Source organism: Myotis brandtii, unplaced genomic scaffold (genome assembly GCF_000412655.1).
Source record: "Myotis brandtii unplaced genomic scaffold, ASM41265v1 scaffold2287, whole genome shotgun sequence".
NCBI classification, from domain to species: Eukaryota; Metazoa; Chordata; class Mammalia; order Chiroptera; family Vespertilionidae; genus Myotis; species Myotis brandtii.
In genome coordinates, this window is record NW_005358595.1 from 1 (window position 1) to 21,436 (window position 21,436).

Sequence of the window (21,436 nt, forward strand, 5' to 3'; positions counted from 1 at the left end):
AGGGAAATAAAATGGACGCATGAAATAAATAAATAACTTAACCAAAATTAAATTTCAGGTTCTTTGGTGTAATTCAAGGATGTCTAGAAATAAAATAATCTGATTGTATTATACAGTCCATGATGATTCAATGGCCCAAATAACCAGGAACTGAAGATTTCTTTATCTGATTCAGTTTAACAATAAGGTACTGATATACTATTGCAATACATTTTTTTAAAATTCAGAATTATTTAAAATACTTGATGCAAACTGAGATCCAGTGGTTGACTATAGGCAATTAAGTTACAAGGGCCTCCTATGTAGATACAAGAGACTTTTATCCATTCTACACACTTTTGTCCCCATGATTTAATAAGAATGGTAATGAAATACCAGGTATTGAGTCATACCAGACTAAAAGAAAAAAGTATCCTTTGAAAGTCACTCTTTCAACTTACACACAGCAGTGGAAGGTCAACCACAATGGCAACCACTTTGCTACAATAAAGCGGGTTTCCAAAAACCCTAGAAACACTGTTCCATATTTGCTGCTTTTTACCTGAGCATCATACACTGCCTCCAAATGTTTATTTCAGGGTCATATAAGAGACAAGGTCATCAAACCCAAGTGTTTAGGGTCTGTAATGGTCTTTTTCATGAGCATTTTCTTAAATTATGATGCCTTTCTCTTGAAATTTAAAAGCACAAGCTGAATTTTAAATATTTTAGGAAGTTTTAAATTTCTGGTTGAGAATTACAACGAAGAAACTTAGAAAAAAAGAAAGCCACATCTGATGAGGAAACAAAGAATACTAAAGCATCTGCATACGCAGGCGGTCTACCCATTTACAATTAGGCTTCTGATACAGCTCATATCTAGTGATGCACTCCCTTTGTTAGTTTAGGTATTATGCTGAAAAGTAAATCACCTCCATGGACGCCTCAATGCTTTCTTCAAGATGAACTTCAAATATTTTTTCAATGTAAGAGATTTAAAATTTTAAATCATCTAACACGTATAGGCATAAATTGTGAATTATTATACATAGATCAAAAGTACCCTTAAACTTACCTGCCAAGACTAAGAATAATTCAGGGTTGTGCACATGTTCTAGAAAAATAACTGACACCATAGACATCTAACTCAGCACAAGAAAAAGTGCTCTCTCTCCAGGTGTCCGGGAGACGCACCAGCTGCAGAAAGATACACAGCACTGACTCCAGATTTCTGCAGCAAGCCTCTGAGTTAATAGAGCAAATGTGCCATGTCTGCCAAACACGTATAACCTAAATAACAACCTTTCACTTCACCTGTAACACACTTTTTGTGAAAGTGGCTTAAGATATTCAGGCACATGAAACAGACACAAGTACACTCCCTTCTCTAAGATGTAAACTAGGACCAACTTCACATTTCATTGTCAACTTAAACTAATCTGTAAACTCGTGTGTGTGTGTGTATTTTTTCAGTTTGTTCTTTTATAAAAACAAAAACCAAAAAACCCTAACCCAAGACAAAACCTTTGATGGTTTCAGTTCCATGGCAACAAGTAAAAAGATAAAACTCCAAGTCTACACACATACAACCAATTATGAAACTGGTTTTAAACGAAGGAAATATATGCAAAAAATCTTTGTGTATTTGATAAAGTCAACTTAATATAACAAAAACAAATTGAAATAGCTTATTAAAAGTATCCTTATATAAAAATGGCCTTGTGATGTACAGTAAAATGCAATAAAAATTATCATCCTTTGTTCCTCCCCCCCACCCCCTGTAACTATGTGGCTACTATTCCACAAAACTCATTATGCTTCTATAAAAGAAACGTAATAGATGTGATTAAAGGTTTTCTAGATTGTATGCTTGGCGAATGTTGAGGGTGTCTCGGAGCATCAAATCCCGAAGGCGCCAGAGGGCATCTGCCATGGTGGTGTGAGCCCCTTTACTTTTCAGCCAGTGAGAGGGTAGGCGGCTCTCTTGTTCTTTTGACAAATGGACATCACGCCTTCGAGCTGAAAATTAAAGTATAGACAGAGGAATATAAATAGGAATTTTAAGGTAACAAATTTTCCCTCAGTCCTAAGGTCTGATAGATTAGAACATAAAAACATAATGATTTATTTAATATTATAAATTTTAACTCTGCAGAATATTTCCAAGTAAATTTCTTATATAATTTTATTAGACATCTTGGTTTTTAGAAAACTACTTCACTTAGGTAGGTATGAGACTACCTAACTAGGGATGTGTTGTTTTATGCTTTGTATTTTAGAAATTACCTAATTTATAATAGCGACTTCACTAAAGAGCTGTACAAACACCTAAAAGATTAGGTTATTAATATTTTGTAGCCACTCCTGATAATTAATAATTACTTCCATGTGAAGAAAAACTCCTAAAAAGGTAAATGTGAAGAAAGGTAAAACATAGCTACTACTCTTATAAAAGAAACCAAATTATCAACTTTGGTTTAGAAATAAAGAATGAGTAGAAACAAATTCTTTTAGTTTGTACTGAATAAGTCTGTTGAACTAAATGACTAACTTGATAGGTTAACAGAAACATATTTTCTAATATATTTTTCTCTTTTAAAAATTGAGGTGAGCCCTGGTCGGTGTTGTTCAGTGGTTGGAACATTGGCCTGTGCACTGAAGGGTCTTGGTTTTAATTCCTAGTCAAGTACTTGGGTTGTAGGTATGATCTAGGTGTGCCAGAGGTAACCAATCTACCATGTCTGTCTCTCCCTCCAACGCCCCCCTTCCATTCTCTCTAAAAATCAATGAAAAAAATATCCTCAGGTGAGGTTTAACCACACAAAAAATTGAAAATTGAGGTGAAATAACTTTTAATTTATTCAAATGCATCTATGTTTAATGTCCAAATGCATAAAAAATAATTTTAAAAAATTCAGAATATACTTAAAAAGATGACGGTGATGTTTATGACAAAATTAAGCTTTGAGATTCAGCAAAAGTTTTTTTTCAAAGTGTGATGTTAATATACAAAGAAGAGTCAAACCCTTGTATTAAATATACCATTTATTTTACTTGTATAAGAAAAATGGGTATTTTCCCTGGGCTATAATATGGCAATAGCAGCAAGAGGACTTGAACAAAGCGTGGATTTCATACTTAGTGAGAAGGACTCTCCTTACCTGCCAGAGTCTGGTCCCACTTGCTAATGCTGTTGGACTCAGCACTGAGTCCTTCAATGTATTTCAGGTAGGCCTCTGAGTGGAGAAGCCGTTGGGTCTTCGGTGGAGGAGCCACAAACATGGGCGTTGTTGGCTGCTGTATAACAGGGGGGCCGGCTGGATGTGGGCCAGGATATGGAGGTGGTGCCTGCTGCCCTGGAGGCCCCAAAACTCCTACCTGAAAGAGCAGACCACACAGTGAGGGGAAAAAATACTTAGTACGTTTTGAGAAAGAATATAATGTGAACTCTGTCAAGTCTAGAAAATCCAACTGGGAGGCTTACCTGCTGTCCATATGGACTTCCGCCTTGTGCTGGAGTCCCTACCATAGGGGCCACCCCTTGGTTCATTACACCTGTAATTCAGAATGCAATGTCTCAATTAGAGGCTCTGGTTGACATGACTAAAAAACTACTGTCTGATAAGAAATTATGCCATTTATAATGCAAGCCTATGGATCTCTCTGCAGTTGAGTCTTTGTGGATAGGAACCCTACGCACCCAACATTGAATGTAGCTTTCAAATAGAAATTCCTATTCTTTTGTTTCCTAGGTACTTGACAGTGCTAGTTCAACTTGTCAGATGTGTATTAGTTATTTATGGCTTGGAAATTATTTGAACCCTGCAAAAATTCTAGTATTTCCCTAGGTAAGCTATACTCAGAATACACCTATATTTTGAAGGTATTTTTCTTCTGACAACACATTTTCCTGTACTGAAGCCTGTGTTTAAGTTCAGCAGTAATGGCATTCAATCAGGCTCAGCAGTAAGCAGTGTGGTAGGATATAGGACACAGGGAAGAGGCTGTGCAAGTGCATAGTTAAATGAGCTCTGTGGCATATCCTTGATGTCCCCTCACAGGCCACCAGCTCCTCTAGTTCTGACTGGAGTTACTAATATTGGCTGAGAGAGGACACTTCCATCTGATAGACAGCACTTTGAAAAGGGCTATCACTTCAAATGCAAAATGAAGGGAAAGAGAAAGATATGGTCCTACTATATTTGAATATGTATCTGATAATAATTTTGTAAATTACTCTTGGTGACTCCTCATAAACAATTTCTGTCTCACAGGTACTAATTGATAATAATGAGATGTCCTAAATTTAGTATCTAGGGTTATTTTAATAATCTCAGGACCATCCATTTACTGTTCTCAAAACAAAGAGATACAAGAAACCCGGTTCATTAAAAACTACAACAGAAATCCTGGTGAGTTGTTGTTTAAACCTGAAACAAATTCTACTGGCTGCATAAAAGGCTCAAGAGGAGCTAACTTCATATTCTATATAGTTCCTTAGGATTCAAAATGTTAACATTTTGACCAGGCAGAACCAGCCCAATATTCTAAGGTTCAGAATTACTAAATGCTACTTCCAGGAGGTATTAGACATTTGCTAGACAGAAAATAGTAAGTAAAAATAAGCTTTCTGTTTACAAAGCAGGGATTTTTATATTTCAAGTACTCAGAAGGGTAGGTACACCTGGATGACCATGATAGGATCCTAATGATTATTTATGAATGAATGAAGAGGTTGTGGTGGGTAAGCTGAACATATTATTAACCCTTACCCCCTGCCTCCCAGACACTCACCAGACTTAAGATTCCACAACACAGTGGGCCTCCCTGAGCTGCTGGTATCAATCTTTGTAGAGCAGCACAAACAAATCAGCAGACCCCTCTCCTTCCTCTATTTACAAATGCCATGCTAGGGAGCAGCAGGTGAGAATGTGGGCCCCAGAGGAGTTCACTGAATTCTCCTCTCAAAGCCTGATCAGAAATGTGTGGATGTAGGCACTAAAAGTGTTTCTTCCCTGTCTCCCTGACTATAGCAGGTGTGTTGTTCCTTTCAAATACAATTTAAAATCTGAAGAGGAAAAGGCAAACAGCAGTGCCCCAACACCCACCAAAGATATCTGCTACCTACACAGTTCTGGCCTTAGACGTGTTTCCCACTGAGAACCTACTTAGAAGTCAGCTGACTCAGTGAGACACTCTGCCAAGATGAGAAGGCACTGAGTTAAGGCCAATTCTATTTGCCACACGGGCACAGCCATTTTATGACTGACTTCTGCTGCAACAGCAACTCACACACAGGCCACCATTTACGTAATGAAACATGTTCTCCCACAAATATTTCCCTCTTTGGATACATCTGGATCAAACACTTTTTTGGAGTTATGACTATTCTCTAGTAAGTCTCTAGTAATAAGAATGTGGCTGGAGGCTCTAGGCCAAGCCACCATGTTTACTCACCCTGCACATTGCTGGGTGTACCCTCTGAAGCATCCTTTGGAATTCTGTATAACCCTATGATCAGTAGGTCCAATACTGGGTAAGAAAATCTCATGTTGTTACATTTTATCATCTGGGCTGAGCTTTTAGCTTTTATTTTGGATAATGGATCAAATGCAATTCCAAGTTGTCTTAAAATCACAATCCCTCCAACCAGATTACAGCTAAGGGTCAGTCAGTTCTTTTGAATATGATGACAATTAATATGGAACTTGTGATTTTCCTTTCATAATAAACTTTCAACTTACTAATTAATTATAAAGTAACACTGTAGCTAAAGCTGGACTTCATTTATGTTTCTATGTAAAATAACTTCTGAGCTTCTGTCCACAGTGTCTACAGTTAGTAGAGTGGACTATGTTGTTCTTTAACATGTTATGTCATGCTTCTTAGGGAACTCAGATACAGAAAACCAGTTCAGTGCAAATTTGTTCCCTCCCTCCTTTTTGTTCCTAAAAGGACTGACTGAAGGATTTCTGATGAGTTCCACATTAGTGACTTCAATTCCTTAGAAGTGCTGATTGAGAAGCAAGAGATACAGTAGGGACCCTATACAAGATTCTGTGAGATAAGAACTGAATCAGAGGAAGTAATGCACTCAGTAGCAAAAAGTGCTTTTATATGTGACTCTCAACTAGCAATTTGAGAAATTTTATTTACTCATAAAGAGGGCATGACTTTCTAGGCTGTGTCTGACTTTTTTAGCATGTTAAATTGTGTGATTTTAGAGTTTGCCTCCTGCCCCTAGGTCTGCTGAATCTGGTCTCTGCCATGTGTCCTGTGCTGCTGCTAGGCATCTACACACACAGGATAGGCCCTGCTGCTGACATCTCTGGGGTTCTTAGTGTGGGAAGGCCTACTCATAATGGGCAGTAAGTGCCTCCTAAAACAACTGGTTGAGGTAGGAAAAAGAGAACATAAAGATGAGATTAATGAGTGAATGAGGATGAAGTTCTTACCCGGTGGTGGGATGCCCGGGAGGCCGGGCACACCTGGCGGAAGATGGTGGGGTGGAGGCCCCCCAGGGTGAAGTGGCTGCATGCTGCCCATGCTAACAAGGCCATCAACTGGGCCCTGCAAAGGTGGAAGGCCTGGCGGATAGCCACCCATCATGCCTTGAAGGACACAATAAATTTCAGACATGCATCATTAACATGCAACATGAGCTAAGTAATAACAAACCTCCCACATGCACTACTAATGAATAAAGCACCCTTAGTATTGCATGATACAACAGCAATTAGTGCAATTATTTTGTTGCAAAAATGAACAAAATAAAAAGTTATAAATATGAAACCCAACATTTCTGGATGAATTAGTACTTAGTATATTATTACTTGTAGTTATTTTTCCTGGGATAAATATACTGCATGTTTTCAGGTAAAAATAAAGAGGAGTTCCAGTAACAGCCTTTCCAAGGTCATGGTTATTGCAAGCTATTCAGAGTGACCAGTTCTGCGACTGTGTTTCTAATTGAGCAGTAATAACGCCATCATTCCACTCTGCCCACACTCATATGCCTATCATGGGTACACGAGGGGAAACTGGAATGGAGGGAAATGAGGTGCACAGCCCTGATCACAAAGCATGGTTCTCCAGCTTGTGGGAGGATGGCAAGAATTTTCCATCTACTCCTCCTCCCTTCTAGCCTCACCACTGTTGCTAAGAATGGATCATGCTAGAGCTTGACTGACGAACCACTAAGAGCCATCACAATGTCTGATATTTCATCTTTAGATCTCAAACAAGTTAAAATAAAGGTCAAAACTAAACCCTCCCAAGCCAACCTAAGCCCAGGTCACTCAGCCTGCACTTAGGGAGGAACGGCTGGAGAATCAGGCTCTGCTGACATGAGAAAATGCCAATTGTCATCATTGTCTCCACACTCACAAATGTCCTCACATAAACCTTCATTTAATAGGGAGCATTTTAAATGTGGTACAGAATTTCTGTGAACAGTCTTTTATTCCTTTATTTTTCAAAGTGCATCTTCACAGGATAAAATATTTTCTGCTAGCTAAGGAAGAGTTTCAAGAAACAAATATTTTTGGCAAAAGGAGTGAAAGGAAGAAAATAATTTCAAAATGTCAAAAACTCACCTATCAAAAGACCTTTGAAGCCACACAACATTTTTTTTTAAGCAAGAAAAACAACTTGACTTTTCTAGGATTTGAAATGATCACAATGAACAAAACATAATACTTCCCCCCAAAATGCAATCACCTTTGGCCACAACTTCTTGCACAAAGGGAGGGTTGAGGGACTGATACCAAGCCTCATTTTTATAAAAGATTCTTTGTAGAGAGACTTGGGGAAATAGTGGAAAACTCCAGATTCTAAGAATTTTACTCTTTGACTTTCCCTAAAGAATTATTTGAAAGGTATTTATTTATAAAAGTTTAGTCTCTTAAAGCTATAAAATTACTGATAATTCTTAGATTCAGTCTGCGTCATGAGTCACATCTAAGCTGACTGAAAAATGTACAATTATATGAACCAATAAAACAAATTTTAAATAATACCTCTATACATGAAATAGGATTATGAATTTCAGTTTTAAAAAATGAGAGTTCAGAGAGTAGAAACTACTTTTGAACAGACACCGTCACCTTAAACATGAGGAGATCCAATGTTGCCAAACTGCCTTTTAACACCACCACCAGATATAGCTTTTAGGGAATTTAAGAATGTTAGGAGACTTTGCTTTCAATTACAAAAGCCCATCTGAACGCACCCTTCACGGGCTGAAGGTGAAGAAATTAAGAACTGAAAGACATGACACTTGTCTTCATTAAACTGTACTTTGGCATTTATTATCCCAGTCACATGTGTTCAAATGAGCTTCAATGCTTGTAAGCAAAGCTGGTCTCAGACAGTAACCAGGCTAAGACTGAGGCCCTATGCAACCTGTAAACCCATGAAAGATCACCCAGATAGCTGCCAAGTTCCCACTGTAGACTGGTTACTATAGAGAATGCTTGCCCTTCACTCCCATGGCCCAGAAGTCTGGGCGGTACACACTTAATAATGGAACAGGGGCTTTCTAAAAACTGGCCCCATCCTCCTCACCCATCAGAGCTCTATAATGTTATTCCCCAACAGGGAGCTAAAATGCTGCAGCTGCTGGTTTTGTGTTTCCTCCCCCCACCCCCAACCCCCAGTGGTTGTTTTTTGTTTTTTGTTTTTAAATGTTTTTAGCTGTTTGAATTCATTTAGTTAATGTGTCCCTGGGCTTTTTAGTCAAGGGCACAGTGCTACAATATCACACATCAAATAGAACAGGATGTCAATAAGGGAATTCTAACTTTCAAGGTCCCCATGTTCGAGGCCTGATTTCTAAAACCTTTGGAACCCCATTAACCAAAATGGGCCATGGAATAGAGCAGGCAATTATTAGATTTGTTAGATCAACATCAGTTACACTGAAAGTACTGAACAGCTATGATTCAGATGTGCTTTGGCGAGTGCAAATGCTAGTTCAGCAACAGTGCATTTGAGAACTTGCCATCATGAAAGGTAGGAGCAACAATGGAAAAGTTATCTTATGCTACTCTTCCTCAAAAAGCAAATACAAAAAAAGCAAAAACAAGAACAAAAACAGCATCCCAATGGAGCCTGCCTTGAACAAGACTGTCTTAGACTCCCTTGGAAAAGAGGTCAGATTGCTTTTGCTTAAGGAGAAAGGGGGCTTGTATAGACCTCACCAGGTTTAGAGAAATCATGAAGGAGGGACCCAAGAAGTGGTCTGCAGGCTTCTCGTTGGAGGCTTGTCAGACAACGATATCCAATTCCAGAAGAGCCAAATTTGCTATGGCTACCAGATCCAGAGACAACACACACAAGCAAACCACATTCATCATTTTCTTTTCTTTCTTTCCTTTTTTTTTTTTGAATATGTGACTGGGATACTAACAGAAAATGCAGTTTAATGTAATTAAATAGAAAAGCATTACAGAGTGGGCACAATGAATTGAATAAGGACTTTGTATTCCACTTAGCAGTCATGCACACTGGTGACCAAGAAAGGATTTATAATTCATTGTCAAAAATCCTTTTAAATGGTCAGTCTTTTTAAAGGATGGCTGCAGCAGAACAAGGCAAACTGAATACTGGAATGAGATGGAAAAGTCAACATCACCTAAAGAATAGTTTTGTGTTTTCTCTTGGATGTCTCTCCAGAAGAGAATTCAGGGTCTACTTATATTTTCTGCTATAATGCTCTATCAAGAGCAGTCTGGGGTGGAGAACAGCGCTAGACTAGGCCCACAGCTAGGGAAGAGCTGCTCCCTAACAATTCCCAGGATTGGGCCCAGGGCCCATTTCTGGGGCAGAGGGGAGGCATTGCCCATACGGGAAAGGCAATGTAAGGACAACATGGATGACTTCAAACTTTGAATCTCTCATAGGAAAGCCTAGAGACTGTGGCCTACTCCTCATTGGAGAAAAAAAAAAAAATGAAGGAATTTCTTAAAGTGGAAAAAAATGGTCTTAGCTCCTGTTTTTACCTGCAACAGGTGTCAACTGCTGATTGAGCATCCCCATTGGTGTTGGTGGTGGCACCACCCCCATGAGAGCCCCCACAGGGGTGCCTGCTCGGGGAGAAGCACTCGGCTGCTGTTGCTGTGCTGCTCGCTCTCTCTCCTGCTGCTCAGCAACTTTAGCTGCCCGCTCTGTAAAGGCATTTCAGATTTTCAATTCTGTTTTTAACCCAGGAATTCAAAATACCATCCATTGCATTCAACAGGACTAATAAAAACACAGGCAACAGTTCTGTCTCAATGGAAGGAACAGTAGATGACTAGTCTCAACACAGGAGGATTCGGGCTGATTTCACTTGGTAAACTAGAGTCCAGCTTTCCTATCCCATCTTGAGAACTGGTCTGCAAAGATTTCAAGAATGTTAAGACTTCAACACACATTCAGAAAGCACAGATTTTGTTTAAACACGTCACCAGCGTAACCAACATGGTTAATCTCACAAGGCACCCTGAAGATGAGAAGCGCTACCATTATTCTAGTATTAAAAGCATTGCAAATTATTTATAATTTCAATGTGAAGCAATTCCATGGCCCATTATAATTTTTGGCACAATTGTTACTTACTATATTTTCCTGACTCCTTGCACCCAATTTTATTAAAATTTGAGGACTGTTGTTATTAGTGTCATGGGATTTTTAGCAGCTGAAGAAAATTAACTCTGTAAGGGAAAAGTAGTTCACTGCCTCTCCACAAGGTTTTAGAGACATTAAATGCTAATTTCTACATTCTAATGAAGCAAAGAGGTCATGTTTAATAAACCCCAAAGGAAAAAAAAACCCCCGATACTCAAGGCTATAGTCATCAAAAGAAGGGAATTACATATGCACATATGAAGCAATGGACAATATAGTGACAGAACCAGGTTTCCTGAAGCTGAGCAGTTCAATACTGACCATAAATCATCCTATATAAGCAAAAGTTCCAAAATTCACTATTATTTCATCTGAAATGCAAGAGGAGCATTTGCTTGTGCCAGTTCTGGGCTCTGGAACACAACTTCCTATACCCCTCACTCCTGTGAGCTTTTCTGCCTTCATCTCCATAGCCAGTAGCCCCAATGATCACATTCCATCTTTTTAGGAGCTAACAGGCTGGACCCTTACTAGGGAACTCTAGAAATGTGTATTCCCAAAGCTCCCACAATACAGGGTTTATCGTGCTTCACCATTCATAAATAAGCAATCTTTCCCACTCTTCATCTGGGCAAACTGAGGCTAGAAGACAGCCAGTGACTTGTCCAAAGATATAGAGAGAACCAGCAACCTGTGGCCCTGACTCCTGGTATCACACTCCAACTGCTACACATTGACCCTCCAACATGGAATTCAGAAAGCCTACCACTGGCTGATCTATGGAGGGGAAAAATAACCCGAGGTCACATGGCTTTAAGAGTCAAGAAGCAATAGCTCCAGTCCCCCTTTATGTAAGAATGTGAAAAACAAACAAATCAAACCTTTGGCTTTGACACAGTTGCCTGCATAGACTTGTCATCACTCACTAATACTGTCCCAGTTTACAGATCCTCTGTACAATGAACGTGAGGGATAAAGGCCATTTAAACAACCTATTTATTTCCTTGAGCTATCAGTGATCTAGACCCTGCACATTAAATTCTAGTATTTTCATTATACAAATGATACAGTAAAATGGGAGAGCAAAGAAATGGAGCTGAAAATAGAAAAATTCAGGCCTGTGGATCAAAGACAAGACTGGCTATTGTTGGCTCTTTCTGGGGGGAGCCCACTTGGGCTGTCTTAGAAAAGAAAGTTATTAAGTGAAACCAGCTAAACTCCAAACTTTGGGTTTTGAATTCAATGGGTCAAAACAAAAGTTCAGTTTTTGTGTCTCAGACAGACATTGCTGCATCTCATCACTCACTCTCACTTGGTTCTCAGGAATCCCAGCCGCCCTTTAATTGTGGGATGATGTCCCAGGAGCTATCAATTCTTCCTCTTTTCAGCCCTGCTCCAGCGTTTTCACTTTTACATTATCTCCTTGTTCACACTTTAAGTAATCAGCCATGTAGTATTAGCTTCATTTACCCTGGACCAGGTTTTATACCCATGTGAGCTTCATTCCAACACTTCTCCAACTGAGTGATATATTTGGTTTTAACCTTTACTATGGTCAGAAATACCAAAGCTCTCCAAAGTTCTAGGTTCTTGTAAAACTGACTAGGGCTTCTCAAAGTATATTCTATAAAATATTAGTTCTTTAGGATATTAACAGATAATATATGAATACTTGGCCACGTTTAAGAAAATGCCAGGTGAAAAAAAAAATAGGTTCTTTACTGTAGGTCTTAAAGATTTTAACTAAGAATAGGCACTGTAAGTTGCCAAGAGAAAAAAATGTCTGGAGTGCTTCTCAACTAGTTTTGCCACAAGTGCTTTTCGGCTGAGCATCTTGTAGGATTAGTTTTCTGCAGAAGATCTTTGGGGAAGCCTGTCAGGTAATTTTATAATAAGCAATCAATTATAATAACTGAAAAGAATATATATATTTTTTAAAAAAGAGCCCTTTTATTTTTAGAAACTCCATAAACTTTAATAAAGGAGGCAGCCTTAACAATTAATTTCTTTATGTTTGATGGAAAATAATAGATTTGGAATCGGCCAAGCAGAGTAATAGTGGACCACTATGTTCAACCACTGAGAGATGGCCCTAAACTGTCAAAATAAACCATTACATATAATTCCAAATGGAAATAATACAGCTCCAAGGGCAACAGTCCTGCCTAATCTGATGTTTACTACTTACTTCTTTATTAAAGCCTTGACTGATAATAAAAAACAAACAGAAAAACAAATAAAAAATCTCTCTCAAGTATTTTATCCCTAATGGCTAAGAATCACCAAATCCTTAAATTATACAGCTCATGGCCCAAAATGATTTCATTATAGAGTATGAAGGCAGATGAGCTTTATCAAAGAGATTCCAAGTGCCTTAAAAGTAACTATGAATGCAGACACAGCACAGGCCAGGACTGACCTAGGAAACCAAGTGTTTCAGCCAAGTTTCAAGATGAAGTTTAAACATATGGCTTATCAAGAGCCATAATAGAAGACCACCGATATTAAAAGCTCACTTTCAGATGAATTTTAAGCAAAATTATATTTAATATCCTTGTACAATCATTCCCCAGCTTAACATGTATGCTCACAGGACTCAATGAAAGAAGAAAATCATGCAATTTTTAATAACAAAATATTGGTTTGAGAGATTTAAAAAAAACAAACACCCCAGGATCAGAGGCCAAGTCAGGGGCAGTGCTTGCTCAGTCAGGACAAGGCTGGTATTTAAACTGCTGGATGGGAGCCATTTGAGACAGTCCCCAGCACAATGTTCATGTACAAGTGGTAAGAATAAGAGAGTAAAACCTGTCTATGCACATGCATTCCTGAAAACATCCCCTTGCTTAGAAAGGTGAGACAGTTGTGTCTAGTCTCTATTTACCTTCATATTCAGCTTTCTTAGCTGTCTCAAGGTTTCTCCATTCTGTCCCCACCAGTCGGCTGAGCTCCCCAAAAGAGTAGTCTGGATGCTGGGCCTTAATCACAGCTCTCATCTCACTGCTGAACAGGATGTAGCCACTCATGTTGATTTTCCGTTTGGAGCTTTCCTTCTTTGCACTGCCTTTGGCAGACTTTGGGGTAGACTGTAAGACAGAAAGCTCTTAGAGTGCATCAGAACATTGTATTTGGTTAACTGCTCAAAGTTTCTGGAAGCCAGGAACTTTTGATTCAATAGTTACTATTTTATAAACATGTTCAGTTTATAGAAAGCCATTTCCTTGGTTAAAATACAGCTCTTCCTTGCCTCTTACCATATAAGAAATAAACGGAAATTTCACTGAATTCCATGACTGCAATCTGTAATAGTGACCTCATAATTAAGTCTTGAGAAAATTCTAAATGAGAAAAAAACACCAACAGGGATCACCTCAACCAAAAAAATGAGGTCCTAAAGAAGAAGAAACTAAAAAGATAGAGGGAATAAAAGATAAGAGTACCAGGATGATGCTGTTCCTCACTGCTTTTCTTCAACACAAGGCAAGGAGAACTTTCTAACTAAACCTGCCTTTAAAAACAGCAATGTATGAAATTAAAAAAAAATTAAACTTTAAATAATTAATGGCACTGAGGAAAAAAAATCTGTTTCTTCCTGCCGAAACCGGTTTGGCTCAGTGGATGGAGCGTCAGCCTGCGGACTGAAAGGTCCCAAGTTCGATTCCGGTCAAGGGCATGTACCTTGGTTGCGGGCACATGGGAGATGTGCAGGAGGCAGCTGATAGATGTTTCTCTCTCATCGATGTTTCTAACTCTCTATCTCTCTCCCTTCCTCTCTGTAAAAAAATCAATAAAATATATTTAAAAAAAAAAAAAGAAAAAAAAAAAGAAATCTGTTTCTTCCTGCAGAATTCTAGGTTGAAACTCATATACAGGGGCTGGACATCTCCTTACTTTGGTTTGAGTCTGCTGCAAACCAAAGCTGGGAATAAGACAAATAACAGGAACTTGTCACCTTCACCTGTGGGGGTGTGTACGGCATGAGATCCAGCTCACTGGCCAAGGGAGTCTGAAGTTGAGGCAGAGAAGGAGGCTCAATGACCTCACTATCCTCTTCTCCCATCTCTTCAATATCATCATCTCCACCTTCTAACTCAGCAAATTTAGCTTCTAGTAACTGGATCTTCTTTTCCAACAAAGGTGAAGGCTCCTTCTGAGGAACAATTGGTTTTCTAAAAGAAGTGACATAAAAAGAAAATCAGCTAACAAAACTCCAGAACTAGTCAGAAAGCAGTGTTCTGCCTTAATGTCTAGAAATGACTGCCTGCAATCTGCAATGTACACTCTAAGTCAGCAAGGAAAATAACTTAAGTGTGTATTTATAAAGCCATACCTACTTACAGATGCTTTAAAAAACATTCTTTTAAAAGTATATGTATATATATATGGAATTCAGAGAGGAAGGGAGAGATAGAGATAGAAGACCACTGTCCCAGCAGAATCATTGATTGGCTGCCTCTTGCATGCCCCCTACTGGGGATCGAGCCTGCAACCAGGGCATGTGCCCTTGACCAGAATTGAACCCGGGACCATTCAGTCCGCAGGCCGACGCTCTATCCACTGAGCCAAACCAGCTAGGGTCAGATGCTTGTTTTTAAAGGATTTTGCTGAATACCCACAAAAATACTAGGTCCAAAGTTAGGATCTAGTTGCCCATATAGTGAAAATAATTTTCGTAATTTGTGAACTGTGTAATCTTAAAAGACTATGAACCAGAACCAAAGATTTCTGCCTCCACATTGTAATTATTGGAGTTTAGGCCAACAGGCACCATTAGATCAGTTACCACATCTCAGCAGATTATGAGGATTTCTTTTAATCTTTAACTAGCCCTGGCTGGTTTTGCTCAGTGGTTAGAGTGTCAGCCCACAGACCAAAGGGATGTGGGTTCGAGTCCCCGTCAAGGGCACATACCTCAGTTGCAGGTTCAATTCCCGGCCCCGGTCAGGGTGCGAGAAGGAGGCAGCCAATTGACGTGTTGTCTCATGTCAATGTCTCTCTCTCTCTCCTTCCCACCCACCCCCCTTCCATGCTCTTTAAAAATCAATGAAGCCCGGCTCGATCAACAGTGTGGGGTATGTAGGAGGCAGCCAAGCAATGATTCTCTCTCATCATTGATGTTTCTATCTCTCATCCCCTCTCCTTTCCTCTCTAAAATCAACAAAAATATATTTTTTAAAATATATTTTTAAAAATCAATGGAAAAAATATCCTCACTCTGGGGTGAGGATTAAATAAAAACATCTTTAACTAAATTAATTAATGTTTTCTATTTAAAATGTATACTAATCTCGTTTAAAACATATTAAAACAAACAAACAAAAAAACCCCACCCTGCACTACACTACTTTGATATCAGTTTTACTATTAAGAGTCGAAGTGTTCTTTCTTCCTTAGTTTTCCAAGCTTTACCTGAAGTAATAAATTTCATCATCTACCACTTTAGCAGAGAGTGAAAACCTCTTCAGTCCCTTGAATTTCTTCATTTGCTTATCACTCTCGTTGTAGCGGCTCTCACAAAGCAAAACGTCATTTTCTGGTATTTCAGTTGGTCTGCAGGAGAGGAAGTCCTTGAATGACAACACAGCACACTTTCCTGAAAGAGCAAATTGGAGAGAAGTCATAGTACACTGTGGTCATAGCTAACAATTATTTCCAATTTTTATTTTTGAATTGATACAACCACCTGATTCAAAAGTCAGAAGATTTAAAGGGTATACACAAGCATTAGGATAAACATGTAGATCAATGGAATAGAATTGAAAATATAGAAATTAACTGGTACAACTGGGTTTTTATGGAAAATTGATGGACAAGGATGCCAAGACAATTCACTGGGAAAGAATGGTCTCTTCAACAGATAGCACTGGGACAACTGGACTTCTAAATGCGAAAGAACTGAGTTCGAAACTGACTTCATACCATATACAAAAATTAACTCAAGATGCATCAAAGATCTAAATGTAAAAGCTACAACTCTTAAAAACTCTTAACATAAAACATACTAGTAGTAGGTGTAAATCTTTGTGACCTTTTATTAGGCAACAGTTTCATAGATGTGCTATTAAAATAACAAGCAACCAAAGATAAACTGGACTTTATAAAAATTAAAAATTTTTGTGCTTTGAAAGACACGATCATGAAAGTAAAAAGATAACCCAACGAACCCAGAAATATCTGCAAATCATATCTCTGGTAAGAGTTTAGTATTAAGAATATATAAAGACTTCCTACAACAATAACAAGACAAATAACCCAATTAAAAAACAGGCAAAGGGCCATGCCCATTGTGGGTCAGTTGGTTGGATGTCAGTCATGCACTAGGAAGTTGCTGGTTCGATTCCAAGTCAAGGCCACATGCCCAGGTTGTGGGCTCAATTCCGGTTAGGGGGTGTGCGGGAGACAGCCAATCAATGTTGCACTCTCCCATCAATATTTTTTTCTCTCTCTCCCTATCCCTTCCTCTTTCTAAAAGTCAAGAAACTATTCTTTTAAAAAAAAGTTTAAAAAAATAGGCAAAGGCTCTGAATAGACATTTCTCCAGAAAAGATATACAAATGACCAAAAGATGCTCAACATCATTAATCATAAGGGAAATTTAAAAAAAAATCACAATGAGATACTATTTCTTTTTTTTTTTTTTTAAAAAAAAAAATCACAATGAGATACTATTTCTTTTCTTTTTTTTTTTTTTAAACATATTTTATTGATTTTTTACACAGAGGAAGGGAGAGAGATAGAGAGTTAGAAACATCGATGAGACAGAAACATCGACCAGCCGCCTCCTGCACATCTCCTACTGGGGATGTGGCCGCAACCCAGGTACATGCCCTTGACCGGAATCGAACCTGGGACCCTTCAGTCCGCAGGCCGACGCTCTATCCACTGAGCCAAACCGGTTTCGGCAATGAGATACTATTTCAAACCCATTAGGATGGCTATTACACTAAAAAAATAATAAGTGTTGACAAGGATGTGGAGTAACTGGAACCCTGGTGGGAATGTAAAATATTATAGCTGCTGTGGAAAACAGTTTGGCAGTTTCTCTAAAAGTTAAATACAGTTGTATATGTAATACTCTTTGTAATACTTTTTTTTTTAAAAATATATTTTATTGATTTTTAACAGAGAGAAAGGTAGAGGGACAGAGAGTTAGAAACATCAATGAGAGAGAAACATCGATCGGCTGCCTCCTGCAAACCCCCTACTGGGGATGTGCCCGCAACCAAGGTACATGCCCTTGACTGGAATCGAACCTGGGACCCTTCAGTCCACAGGCCGACGCTCTATCCACTGAGCCAAACCGGTTAGGGCTACTCTTTGTAATACTTTAAGCAATAAAACAAAATTAAAAAAAAAAAGTTAAATACAGTTGCTATATAATCCAGCAAATCCACTGCTTGATAAATACCCAAAAGAACTGAAAGCAGGAACTCATATAGATACTATACATCAATTTTCATAGCAACATTATTTACAATGGCCAAAAGGTAGAAATCACCTACATGTCCATCAACAGATAAATGAATTAACCAAATATTAAAAATATATACAATCATAAATGATTTTAATTACTATAGTGTTATCATGTTTTAATATATGGTAAGGATCAACCACCCCCCCAACCCCCATTCACTATGCTTTTCAGAATTTTCCTGATTTTTATTTTATATTTTGACATGATTTTAAAAATCAGTTTATTTAGTCCCAACTTTGTCACAAGAAAATTTTAATTGATTTATCTACTGGGAATCACATTATAAAGATTAATTGAGAGAGAATGAATATTTCTGTGACGTTGAGATTTCTTAGTCAAGCACATGGTATGCCTTTCAATTTGTTCAAGTGATTTCCTTTTAAATGCATTAAAGATAGCATTTAAAAACTTTCTTTATACAGATGTGACACAAATACTATAAAATTTATCCCAAAGTATCATATTTTGAAATAATTGAATTCTTAAACAAAACTGATTTGTTAGTTTTATACTCAACCATCTTATTGAATGTCATGGTTGTATAATGGATTCTCTTAAATTTCCATTTACTTAATTTCCTTATTTTAAATTTCTGCCTCTTACTTCTAACTGTGCTGGCTAGTGCCTCCAGAACTAAGTTTAATAAAAGTGATAAGAAAATCCCTATTTTGATCTTGATCTTAATAGGAGTGTTCATTACTAACAATTTAGCAATACTTGTAAAACTTGTAACAATAGGTCAGAAACATTTTAGAAGCTTAAAATAGCTATAGCTACTATCACTTCCTTGGACTTACATAATACTTTATTTATATAATCCAAGGCTTTTCAATTCAGAGAAGGAACAGTTTTAATTTTCTATATTTTGCAGAAGGAAAAATAAAAAATTGGAAAGGGTAAAAATTCTTCTCACAGCTAAAAAGTAAAAATGACTGATAGCCTTGGAATGCATATAGTATCTCTGTGCCCTGCTGACTGGCCCTCAAAAGACAGAGAAAGATAAAAGTTTAGAAAGCATCATTTAATAAAGCATAAAAAACAACAAAACAATAAAAAGATGTATGAGACTCCTGCTCACACACACACAACTAAAAAAATTTTTTAAGAGAAATTAAAGAATACCTAAAAAATGAAGTGATCTATTATGTTTATAGCTGGAAGACTCAGAAAAATGTCAGTGCTGTGCCTACAGTCTGTGGGCTAGTTTCAAAAAAGGTTGAAAGAAAAAAAAAAAAAAAGAAAAAAAAATGTCAGTGCTCCCCAAATTGATCTATAGATTGATTGCAGTTCCAGTCAAAATCTAGCAAGTCTTCCAGCTTGGAGGGAGAGCAGAGTTTGTTTTCAAACAACTGTGATTGTATGTTTTGACCTTTTTGGTAGCTTCCTGAAGAACTAATGCAAATGGCTTGCGCCTTCATTTCATCTGACCTAAAATTCTCTCCTTTTTGGATTCCAAAAGTCGGAGAAATGGCTTTGGTAATTTTGTTGTAAACATTTGGTAATTTTGTTGTAAAGCAAATGAACCAGCTGCTGCCAACTGCGGGAAAGGATGTCAGTTGGGGAAAACAGCAGACATGCTGAAAAGTCCAGGAAGAAAAAGCTGGGGAGTGAGTTTTGAAAACCTTCCACATATTCCTGGGAATCTAGAAAGCCATGCCTATGTCATGGTCAGGGTGCAGGCTCAGAAAAGACCTGAGAAGGCCCCAAGCTCTCACCTTTGGTTGACTGTCAATTCCTGTGGAAGCAGGAAGTAAAGGCAAAGCAGAGTTGTAAACTTCCAGGTTGCGTGTTGAAGGTATGCTCCAACACAGACACAGTATCCAGTTTCAAAGACTAGGAATTTGTTGTTTTTGTTTGTTTTTTTGATCTAAGCATTTAAGAAAATCTCTTGCCCTGGCCGTTGTGGCTCAGCTGGTTGGGCATCATCTCTTGCACTGAAAGGTTGCTGGTTCGACTCCTGACCAGGGCATATGCCCAGGTTGTAGCTCAAACTCTGGTAGGGGGCTTACAGGAGGCATCCAATTGATGTTATGCTCTCACATCGATGTTTCTCTCTATTTCTCCCTCTCCCTTCCTCTATTTCTAAAAAGTCAATACAAATAAAAAATAAAAAGAAAATCTCTGTTAAATCATTAGCTGACTACTAAGCTAGCAGAACAGAGACTTCAGTGACCACACACAACAAAAAACAGTCAGAGCTTTGGCTGGTATGGCTCAGTTGGTTGAGTGCTATCCCATGCACTGAGAGGTTGCTGGTTCAATTCCTAGTTGGGGCACATGCGTGGGTTGTAGTTTTGATCTCCAGTGAGGGGCATGCAGGAGGCAGCCAACTGATGTTGATGTCTCACTGATGTTTCTCTTTCTCTCTCTCCCTCTCCCTTCATCTCTCTCTAAAATAAAAAAAAGTCACTAAATAAGCAACTATAGCCCACAATAAGGAGTAAAACAAAACCTGAGGGAGGGGAGGGGAGAGAATCTAATTTCCGGAGTCATCACATTATAATATCCAAACTGTCCAGTTTTCAACAAAAAATTATGAGGCATGCTAAGAAAGAATTATCCATTCACAGAATAAGAAGAAATGAACAAATACTATCCATAAGGAAGCCCAGACACTAGACTTCCTAGACAGAGACTTTAAATCACTGTCTTTAATCTGTTCAAAGAGCTAAAGGAAACCACAGACAAAAAAGTAAAGGAAACCAGAATGATGTCTCACCAAACAGAGAATATAAATGAAGAGACAGAAACTGTAAACACTAAATGGAAATTCTAGAGCTGAAACAATGACTAAAATGAAAAATACATTAGAGGGGTTCAACAGAGAATTTGAACAGGCAGAACAATCAGTGTACTTGAAACAGATCAATTGAAATTACCAGTCCAAGAAAGAGAAAGAATAAAGAAAAATGAACAGCCCTAGCTGGTTTTGCTCAGTAGTTAGAACGTCAGCCTGCAGATTGAAGAGTCCCAGGTTTGATTCTGGTCAAGGGCATGTAGCTCAGTTGCAGGCTTGATCCCCAGGCCCGGTTGGGGCATGTGTGGAAGGCAACCAGTCGATGTGTCTCTCTTGCATCAATGTTTCTCTCTGTCTCTACTCTTCCCTCCCATTCTCTCTAAAAAAAAAATAACGGAAAAAATATCCTCTGGTGAGGATTAGCAAAAAAGAACAGATTCTGAGAGACCTGTGACACACCATTAAACTACTAACATAGGCATAATGAGAATCCTGGAAGGGGAATGAGAAAGGGGCAGAAAGAATATCTGAAGAAATAGTGACTAAAAATGTCCCAAATTTGATGAAAGAAGACAAATCTGTCAATAGAGAATTCTATATCCATCAAAAATATTCATCAAAAATGAAGGAGGAATCAA

At 38.3% G+C, this 21,436-nt stretch overlaps 1 protein-coding gene across 21 annotated transcripts in view; it reads right to left on the reverse strand.

Moving 5' to 3' along the window:
* Positions 1-47: 47 nt before the first annotated feature.
* Positions 48-21,436, reverse strand: part of PBRM1 (polybromo 1) — a 125,433-nt gene continuing 104,044 nt past the window's right edge. For 14 of the 21 annotated variants that reach the window (XM_014539754.1, XM_014539753.1, XM_014539749.1 and 11 more), the window contains 8 exons: positions 15,997-16,180; positions 14,546-14,756; positions 13,472-13,673; positions 9,981-10,145; positions 6,435-6,590; positions 3,464-3,534; positions 3,141-3,357; positions 48-1,998 (listed from right to left, as the gene is read on the reverse strand). In XM_014539754.1, coding sequence (XP_014395240.1) covers positions 1,826-1,998; positions 3,141-3,357; positions 3,464-3,534; positions 6,435-6,590; positions 9,981-10,145; positions 13,472-13,673; positions 14,546-14,756; positions 15,997-16,180 — 1,379 coding nt within the window. In that variant the 3' untranslated portion in view covers positions 48-1,825. The remainder of the gene's footprint in view (positions 1,999-3,140; positions 3,358-3,463; positions 3,535-6,434; positions 6,591-9,980; positions 10,146-13,471; positions 13,674-14,545; positions 14,757-15,996; positions 16,181-21,436) is intronic. The other 7 variants (XM_014539759.1, XM_014539758.1, XM_014539756.1 and 4 more) reach the window with 3 other exon arrangements.